The 10,134-nt window shown below is 41.8% G+C and overlaps 1 protein-coding gene across 1 annotated transcript; it reads left to right on the top strand.

Annotated features, from left to right (window-relative positions):
• Nucleotides 1-3,624: 3,624 nt before the first annotated feature.
• LOC147452934 (eukaryotic translation initiation factor 4B2-like) lies at nucleotides 3,625-8,586 on the top strand. Its single transcript, XM_086518485.1, has 3 exons — nucleotides 3,625-5,205; nucleotides 6,315-7,028; nucleotides 7,393-8,586. The coding sequence occupies exons 1-3, from the start codon at nucleotides 3,899-3,901 to the stop codon at nucleotides 7,724-7,726; spliced, it is 2,355 nt and encodes a 784-aa protein (XP_086374611.1). The 5' UTR covers nucleotides 3,625-3,898; the 3' UTR covers nucleotides 7,727-8,586.
• The last annotated feature ends 1,548 nt before the right edge of the window (nucleotides 8,587-10,134 follow it).

Genomic DNA, 10,134 nt, shown 5'->3' with positions numbered 1-10,134 from the left:
CTTTTGATATGGTTTCTCTTAAACCCTCTACCTACTAGCATTGATATTAGGTGGCAATTTCCATAGTGTGAGATGATGTCCATGGTGCACCACTATCACTGTGACGAGAGTACGTCCACGCTAACCCAATAGAATACTACGAGCTTCTTGTTTTTCCACGGTGTGAGACGATGTCCAAGTTGGCACCGTTGTTGATGTGGCGGAAGTACACCCAAGTTGGCTCAACGAGTTACTTGCCATGCGATATGGAACACTTAAATTAACAAGGGTTTTTGGATAATGTATATACATACCTATCTTAGTTTTACAAGTAGAATTTCTAAAAGGAACCTATTCCAAGAGTGTCTTAAAGAAAATTGATCTCACTCTTTGTTTTTAGAAGAATATTTTCAATATTCTCTCTAGAATGCAGGCTGTTGGAACAAACACATGGTATAAACTAATAAGAAACTTGAATGTTTTTAAATTTTTACAATGTGGTAGTAATTTTTTTAAAAAAGCAAATAGTGTGAGTACAGTGTTGAAAGTGGGAGGATGAAGCCACGATGGAAACCTTCTATGGATGGGTGGACCCGATAAATTAGATAGCTTTCGAAAGATTTTTTTTCTTTTTGTCAACTTAATCAGTGTTATGCCTTAGGGACTAACGGAAGTTGATGACCGTGCCTCTGAAAGCTGTGGGGTAAAAAGCGCCAAAATCAAGTGCCCGAGAGTATGCACTTTTTAGGTCGATTTTTGTTTATATGTGTAATGCTGAAGGGAATCTTGAAGCTTAATAGTTAGCGCCTCTTATTATGAGGACCTACGATGTTGAGACTCACAACCCTATGCTGCCTCTGTGGGGTTTATAAAGTAGAACGTCATTCTTGGATAATGGTTTTCCCTTAGTTTTCGTGATGCAAAATGAGACCAACCCTTCAATATGGTTATTGCCTAAAGCTACAAGTGTAACAAGGGAAATGTTCACTGGTTCTTTCTTAGTCTATGAGAAATAGGGTTGGAGACTTATCAAAGTTACCCCATACTTCATATTCATCAAGCGAGGACCTCACCGTGGAAGATATTTCAAATAGTTAACTTGTGTGTCTTTGCAAAATATCTACATGCCAACCCTTACACTATACTCATGGTTCATCTCACCGATCAAAAGAGACGAAGCCAAAGAGCACATGCACTCATAATAACTCCCCGTCCTTAGGAGTGTGGCCACATCTTTGAGACCATTGTAACAATGGAGGGGTGATGTGCTTGCAAAGCATCAAGACAAACACTGTGTGTGTGTGTGTGTGTGTGTGAGAGAGAGAGAGAGAGAGAGAGAGAGAGAGAGAGAGAGAATATGTGAGGAGCATAGGTGCATGCATGTACAAGTAGAGATAGAGAAAAGAGAATGACATGAGCATTGGATGCAATTTCTCCCATGTAGAAGTGAGCTTCTTCCTTCTGCATGCGTTAAATTTATAGATGAAAAGTCCATCACAAAATAGATACAATCCATTTTGGGTAGAAATAGGAATTGTTTAGAGACTCTAGTTACAATAGACATATAATTGCTCTAATAATAATTGTGAATGCCTCGCCATCTAATACTTGAAGCCATCACCAATGCATCCTACACCTAAACAACAATACCATAACATGTGTTCATAATAACCATATCAATCCTCAATAAAATCAAGTCTATACAAATAAAAAATATAAAAGTATTCCTTTCCATTACACTATTGGCAGTCTTGCCTGCGATTGTCTTTAGCAATCGTGAGCCACATCACTTTGTAGTCTCCTAGTTTCTTGGCTAACTAAGTAGCCCGCCTCTTAGTCTCTTTGATGGAGTCTGTGGCCAACACACCAACCTCCTATTGCCCACTTCAACCATATATATAGTCACTATATATATGTGGTGTGCATTGCCTCCACATGCTTATTTGCTAATGCGTGACTGATCTTCGTAGTTGACTCATATTTGTTACCCTTTAATTTGCCATGAATCACCAACCACCCTTCCAATACATTGCAATGTCCTTGTCTTTGGCTCCTGCTATAGCACAGTACTCTGCATAACCATGTTAATTGTCTCTCTTCGGCTTTTTGGAGATAGAGACTTTTTGTCCTCACGAGGGCCCTCTAGGGCCTTTGAGGCAAGTCTATGGCAACACCTTGTTGCGGGTCTCCCTTCTTTACAACAATCGACCTTGCATTATTATGGAAGCCTTTCATGCTACGTATAACCTTGGGGCCCCCAAGGAGTTGCACATTGACAAGAGAAATTGAGAGAGGAAATGCATCGATGACTTACAAGGCTAAAGAAGCTTAAGCACTTCCTAGCCAAGCAAGGTGTGGCCTTAATTAACTGCCTCTACCACTACAACTTGCCCTCACAATTGCCCCTTGTTTGCCCCCCTTTCCACACCATAAGGGAGCCTTCAAGAGATGGACAATTATAAGGACATCATTCAATGGGTATTTTCAATCTTGCGGCATTGATAAGAGCGTTAGCATTGCATCAAACCGTCAGCATAGGTGTTGCCAAGTACGTCCATGCCCCCTCTAGAGTCCCTGCACATACATCATCGTTACGTTCTCAAGGAAATTCTATTGTAGCTTATTATCTGAAAGCAAATCAAGGGTGGGTGTGTTTGGGTTGATAGCGAGAAAGCACCGCCAAATCACTATTTGTAATCTTGTTGCAAGATGAAAGTCTAGCTCTTGCTCTCTTTTGATCCATTAGTTAACTCCCTTTCCGTCCAAGAGTGTAGACATGAATATATCACACTTTATTGCATTCAATAGTTCCTCAAAGATTGTAGATATGAATACCACACACTCAACCGCATTCAATAGTCAACTCTCTCTAAGTACACCAAATGCCTTGTGCTAGCACAAAGCAAAGAAAAGCAACTTATCTTTTGTTGGTTCCATTATAAATTGTGAACCAAGTTGGATTTTAATATCATTGTTGCCACTGTAGCATTGTAACACCGTCATTACAGTGCCCTCGGCTCTACCATGAAGAAGGGGGGAGGAGGTAAGTAGCTCAGGTTCACCACCCAACCATATTTAGAGTGCTCTATGTACCACTCATGATACACATGGTAGGATACACTTCAATGGCTGGCTATTTAATGCTGGCATACCTGTCCCCACCAGCGTGGTTGCTCAACGGACGCTATGACCTTGGGAGCCCTCACTTGAAACGGGGACACTCGCAACATCCACCCTCAGGTCGCTTGCTTTCGATGCACGATTGAGGTCTAACACCAATACAAGTGGTTCCCTACTTTACACTTCTTCGAATGAGCCTTCACTTCATACATCACGAGTACCGTCGACGCTTTGACGGCCTCTCTCTCTCCTTCGTCCCCCCTCTGAGCTCTCTCTCTCTTTTTCGCTCTCCCACTTTTGACTTATAGCCTTCATCTTGTAGAACGTGACACGTGTAAAGGGTCACTCCCTCCGCCATATTGTGTTAGTAGATACAAGTGATAGAAGTGATGGTAAAATTTATATCTCTTCTACAAGTTGGCTTCAGATGGGCAGACCAAAAAACATTTGGAATGGACAGTGGAGGCTTGCAGTGGAGTGCAGCGAATGGTGAAATGGACGGGCAACTTGCAAGCTAGTTAATAGTAAGATCGTGGCACCGTGTGAGAGCTCTGCACCCTCTTTCTCATGATGCGGACGCCACAGGTATATGAAATACAGTTCATGGATCAAATGAGTTAACTACAGTAGCGTCGCCTACACATATTTGAAATTCTGAAGAGTTCGAGGTCACCATAGCCGCGCGTAGTTGAAGGGTCTCCTCCGCGTTGTTCAAGCGTTGGAGAGAGAGAGAGAGAGAGAGAGAGAGAGATTGATCTCAGCTTTTCGTAGTTTTGCAGCCGAGCTCGACGAGCTTGTCATGTCTAAACCGTGGGCCATTGGAGACTGGGCGGCTGAGGCCGAGCGTGCTGAAGAAGAGGAGAACGCCCGTTTAGCAGCAGAAGCTGCTGCGGCAGCTGCTTTTGCTCCCATCGATGACGCTTCTTCAACACGTGCCAACTCTCTTCCTGGGAAGACAAGAAGCAAAAAACAGACCTTTTCAATATCTGAATTCACAACTGGCAGGTCGGTTTCTCATGGAACCAGAGTGCGTGACAATACAGCTTCCCCAGGATTTGTTCCGCCACAGGCAATGGTGATGCTTCCTACAGGGCCGCGAGATAGATCTGGTGAACAAGATCACTACATTGGGCTGGGTGGAGCTTTTCAAAATCACAGAGGAGGTGGAAACTACAGAGGGGTTCCAGATCGATTTGGTGATGAGCCCGAATACGGACGCCTTGGGAATGACAGAATGGTGTCTGGGCTCTTGCATGACAGGGTGCAAAATGAACCATCGCGAGCTGATGGTAGCAGTGATTGGAGCTCATCAAAAAAGGTTATTCTTTCACGGGCAGGAGCTTCTGGTGGTGACAGGAAGTCCTTACCTGAAGGTGAGAAGAGAGTTCAACGTCTGGGGCATTCAGAACCTCTCCCTTCTCGTGCAGATGGAGTTGACAATTGGGGGTTAGCAAAAAGGTCCTTACCCCTCGGCCCGGCTGAGTCTCGGCCTGCTAGGAGAAACGACGACAGCAGGCAACTCTTTTGTGTGAATGAGGCAGACAATTGGACCACATCTAAGAAAACAGTTTCTCCACCAGGGACTGAAGTCACCCATGCCCAATCTTGTGCTGATGAGGCAACCAATTGGCTGTCGACTAAAACCATGTCAATGGGTTTGCGCGACGGGGAACCTAGGCCTCCTGCTGATCGGGCAAAAACAGTGCAGCTGCATCAACGAGCAGCAGAGGATTTGCGGAGAAATCCTGTTGTCTCTACACCACAAACTCAGCTCCCCAGCTCTTCACCTGATGCAACAAGCTCTCTACCTCCCCCTCGTCCCAAGCCAAAGTCCAACCCATTTGGGTCTGCAAGACCCCGAGAAGAGGTTCTTGCCAATAGGGACCCAGACGATCAGAATCAAATTGGTACCAAAGATCTAGGAAGGCCATCCAGCAATCTCTCCAGCAGACCCATTACACCGGAAACATCTGGAGAACTTGCTGTCAAGCCTAGACCCAAAGTGAACCCTTTTGGCAATGCAAAACCCAGAGAAGTTCTTCTGCAGGAGAGAGGCAAAGACTGGCGCAAGATGGATTTTGACCTTGAGCATCGTGCTGTTGAAAGGTGTGTTTTAATGTTGTGGAGATGGGTTTACAGAGAGGAATTTGTATCTGCAAGGAAGGAGAGTGTGCACAAAGTTGTCTCATTGTCTTCACGTAATTTATGTGGTATGTTGTCATGCATTGCAGACAGTTGACTGTCGATCTTAAGCCGTTAATTTTCAGTTTGATTTGACTTCAACTTATATAACCAAGGTACTCTCTGGCACCTAACAGCAGGAGAGATATTAATGGGTAACGGTGAGAGGTGAAATGCAGTCTTTTCAGTTGGGTTAACCCTGAGCTTGTGGAAAAGCAGCCTGCATCGAGCATTTGTGTCCAGTTCTCAACGCATTCAGCAAATCTGCTCCATTAGTTGAATTCACATACTTTTTAGAGACCTCAGAGGTTGCAAAGGTAGTACAATGTAATTCATGAATTGCTGGGGCTTTCGAGGCTTCAGATGACCTGTTGTAAGGTGTTCTGGTGCGCCTTTGGAAAGTGCTCTTCTCCTTCGTGCCTGAATTGGATAACTGGAAATGTGATCCAAGCCTCTGTTACATTAGCTGTTAGGTAGGTTATTTGGGGAATTGGGCACCATGAAGTGGTTATTGATCATCCCTCCTAAACAGTTACATGGCGACAGTTGCTAGATTGCTGGTAAGAAATAGAAAAGTTATGAATGATCAGTTCAATAGGCACAAAAAAGGCTGGAAAGTTGTCAATAAGAATAAAATGTATGTGGGAACATATTATATAGATACTTTAGTAATGCCAGCATATAATCGACACCTTCACAATTGTAACTACAGGATGTTCGTGATTGCCCATTGCCATCTGGCCAAAAGATGTGACATCATGGTGAATTGGTACACACTTTTTTTTGCAAAATTCTCATCCATCAATTGAATGGGTTTGATTTTGGTAGAGATTGGGTTACCACAGAATATATTTTGGTGAATGGTGAAGGAAATTGTTTGTTTGTTTATAATTCACTATATTTATCATGCTAGAAATATGATGTATCCATTTATATGTCTATCTCTTGGAATGTTGGATCTGACCTTGTCTAAAATTTAGAGAGGCTAAGTGTCATGCCCGACAACTTTTGTTTGAGCATTGGCATTTGTGCAGGCTAGAGACGCAGGAGGAGATAGCTTTGAGGGAAGAAATAAGAGTTCTTACTGAACTTAGCAAGCAGAAAGAAGAAGCCTGTTCTCAGAAAACTAATGGATATGCACCTGATCCTTCTGTCAGACAAGATACTAGGTTGCATTTAATTTTGGAAGATTTGCGCATCAAAGAGAGGCAGCTGCAGGAACTCACTCTGACACTTGATGACAAAGTTCGATTCTCTCAAAAGTTTGTTGGAATGGCAGGCCCTCAAGCAGGACGCAGTGACCTTGGAAGAAGGTCTGAAACATTTGGGCGACCTGGCTCTCGCCCAAGTAGTAGACCTGGATCGCGATCTGGTCGAAGTGATACTGGCATCAATTATGATTTTACAGAGAGGCTTGAGCCTAGAAGAACTTTTGATGCATCTGATCAAACATACTTGCTTTCTGAATATGGATCATGGGCTGGATCTGGACAGGTTGCAAATTTTAGAGAAAACACTATGGCACCTGAGAGAATGGGTTCATGGAGTGGGCATAAAGCTAGCCGGGGGTTTGAACCTTCAGAGAGGCGAGATTGGCAAAGTGCAGTCTCAGAACTGGGCACAGCAGATAAATACTCTCAACAGGCGGGTGGCCCAGATGTTTGGACAAGATCGAATGATGGAAGTCATGAGAGACCAACAAGCTGGAGGGGGCAAGAGAGGGGATACTACAGGGGTGGGGAGGGAAGGTTTTAAAAATATATTCTGGGCAGCATTCTTTCTGTACAATGGTGGCGTTTTTGGTGAAATCGACAACTTAATTTAAGGGATTCTTTTTGGTGAGGTGTGGACCCTTGAGATGGCACAGGGATTATTTTCCAAGGCAATTAGTAGGTGCAGAGTGGACCGATACATATTCAAGAGATCAATTTTTGCCCATAATAATGATAGGATACTAACTCTGTAACACTTTTGCTTGTGTAATCTGACCCATACTTTAACTCAATACAGCCGGAAATGGTGTTTTACAAGAAATTTGATAAGAGGATCTTCTGAAGATTTTCTTGGCTTCCAAAGGCATGAAACCTCGTGGTGACTTGCTGTCCTTTTCAGGCTTATAAACATTTACTTACCGATCCAAGAAGAGCAATCGTTAGGGAAATGGCTGAGTAAAGCAGTGGCAGAAAATGACATATCCAGGCTGCACATACCACTTGCTGTCATGCAGATATCATTCCTTCGGCCAAGAAAGGAGTTTTTGCGCTTTCAAGGCTTTTGTTATAGCTGTTGTGCAGAGTCTTTATTGCACTTCATTGCTGTGGACATGATACTAAGCATTATGCTCAAGCGAGAATTGCATTTGAAGCCTCATCAGGAAATCCATAAGTGTTTGTGGCCACAGATTGCCAGAACAGACCTGCCTCCATTAAGAACGACATATAAGTAACCTGCATTTTAGTCGAGGTGTTTTTACATCAATAATATCTGAGATTGATTTTGCTTTCTCCACATATCCAGCAATATGTCAGGCAACATAGTCTTTACTATGCTTCCCCTATGCCAGAATCTAGACCAGGAAAACGGTCGTCCAAGATTTGAATGCTCAAATTGCCATCTGATGTGTAATATCACGAGTTCAATTCCAAGTCTTCTCTACATTTTCTCATTGAGCTCCTCTAGCACTGTGGTCGACTTCGCTGAGCTGTTCGCATCTGCATGCGATCCAACCTTTTCTCCATTCATCACTAGCAGCTCCCTCGTATTTATTTCAACAAGGCAATATCTTAGAACTCTCAAGTATGATTCTATACCTTACATTTGTAGGGCAACTTTCAAGCATGTTACGCATTCCCTGTTGCTTCACATTGATTTCTTCTTTGGCTTAAATAGAGATGGCAAGGCATGTGTTGTGCAAGCTTATTCTTGAGGTCTTGAAGTGTGGTTGAGGAGAGAGTTGGGGAGGAGGAAATTGACAGCTTGTGCAATTAGAATTAGAATGATTAGCGGAGCCTTCGGTTTCTGGGTGCATAGTCCTGGTCGTTCTTGTATACTTTTTTTGGTGTATGAGGGGAGCGGCCAGGCTAGCCCTACCCGACTCCGAAAACAAAAACAAAAATGATTTGCGGATTTATTTAAACAACTTAACTGACAAATGTTCCAAAGTAGGAAGTTATCTTTGATCAAAGAAAAGGCAGCTCCTCACAAGTGAGTGGTTGTAACAATGACTTATCATGTACAAGCATCTTTCCCACAATTTTGCCAACTTTGTTGTAAATTTCGGCTTTCTAAACACAAAAAATGTAATTGTGGCCGCAGTTTTGGTGGTTTATTATTTGGCCCATGTCAAAATTCCTAGTCAAGTTTTATGTGAAAGCTCAAGGGAGGCTTTGTTTTCATTTCTTGATACACTTGTATCACATGTAACATCCTTCTTGAGGAATTTTTTTTTTCCCCAGCTTTTGGATGGCTCTTGGGTTAGCTTAGCAGACAATGTCAGTGTCCAGATACCCAAATAAGTTAAGGGTTTTTCCCTACCTTGTACATATGTCCATAGTATTGGGGCACCTCTTAGAATTTGTACTTGCTCACAAAATTCATGTGCTGTGTGCCCTTTAGAATCTCCTTCTCCACATTCTTGCAGCCTAAAATTGAACATTCAATATGCTTCATTATCTTAGGGTAAAATTGCCAACATTCCTTTCTTAGTTCAAAGTGAACTTTGCTTAGCAGTTGCAAGACAATATAACCTTCAAGCTAGCTTTGTTAGGCCAAGGTTGTGGTCACACGAAACTGAGAGACTTGTGGGCGAGCTTAAAAAGTGAGCTAGGGCACAAAAAGAAATAGCACTAGGATTTGGAGTGTTGCCAAGTGCCGTAGAGGCCGTCATGCGGAGATAGAGGGCTGCGCATGACAAGAGAGTGCTTGTGTAGCAAAATGGGGGTGCAAGCGTTGGCTTTCATAAGCCATTCATGTAATAAGACAACTTCTTATAAAACCATAAAGCTATAATAACTCAAAAAATATAAAATATCTGACCATATTATAGGTTAGTAAGATGTGTTTGTTGTATCGCATGAGATTTGTGCGATCTACCAAAAAAAACAAGGTGAGGAGACACGAAGTCCTGCTAAGTTAAGGGGAGATAAGGAAGAGTAAGTTTAAATCCGTGCCCATAATCACATGGAATTTTTATTGTCTTTCAACATAAAATTGTATGATCTAGGGAGAATTACCAAAATACCCCTCTAATTTGTGGAAATTCTCAAAATACCACACATTTCAAAAATTCCCATATACCCTTGTATCTATTTTGGTTGGATTATTAAGATTTTCTCACCTTTATTCTTTTTGGCAATTGAGATTCATTTTTGAGTTCTTAGCATGTAATTTGTCACAAATTACCTCGCAAAAAGGCAGTTATGTCTAAAAATAATGAAGCAATTAATCTCCAAAGCCTACATAACCAACTCAAATTGAAGTTTTAGCATCTTGTATGATAGACAATCAATCTTCTTATGAAGTTTGCATCTTGTATGATAGACAATCAATCTTCTCACTCTCACAACCAGAAGTATTTTGGGGTATTTTGAGAAATTTTGAAATTTGAGGGGTATTTTGAAAATTTTCACAAATTAAAGAGATATTTTGGTAATTTTTCCTATGATCTATTACACATATATACTCACAAGTAGTTTACATATTACAAAAAGCTCCACTTAAATAATGTGAAAGGTGCACATTGCATATCAACATTTTGAAATAAAATAAAATGAGAAAGAAGTACAATGAAAACAATAAAATTTAAAATTAAAACAAAAAAATATTTTAGTATTTTTTAATAAGAAAACATAAATA

Source organism: Adiantum capillus-veneris, chromosome 8 (genome assembly GCF_014529385.1).
Source record: "Adiantum capillus-veneris isolate H3 chromosome 8, ASM1452938v2, whole genome shotgun sequence".
Lineage (NCBI taxonomy): Eukaryota > Viridiplantae > Streptophyta > Polypodiopsida > Polypodiales > Pteridaceae > Adiantum > Adiantum capillus-veneris.
This window is presented reverse-complemented; position numbering and strand designations above follow the sequence as displayed.

Bases quoted from the DNA above. Each gene is read 5' to 3' on its own strand.
- LOC147452934 (XM_086518485.1), top strand. From the start codon at position 3,899: ATGTCTAAACCGTGGGCCATTGGAGACTGGGCGGCTGAGGCCGAGCGT. The intron at 5,206-6,314 runs GTGTGTTTTAAT...GCATTTGTGCAG, and splicing joins GAGCATCGTGCTGTTGAAAG to GCTAGAGACGCAGGAGGAGA. The intron at 7,029-7,392 runs GTTTTAAAAATA...TGTCCTTTTCAG, and splicing joins TACAGGGGTGGGGAGGGAAG to GCTTATAAACATTTACTTAC.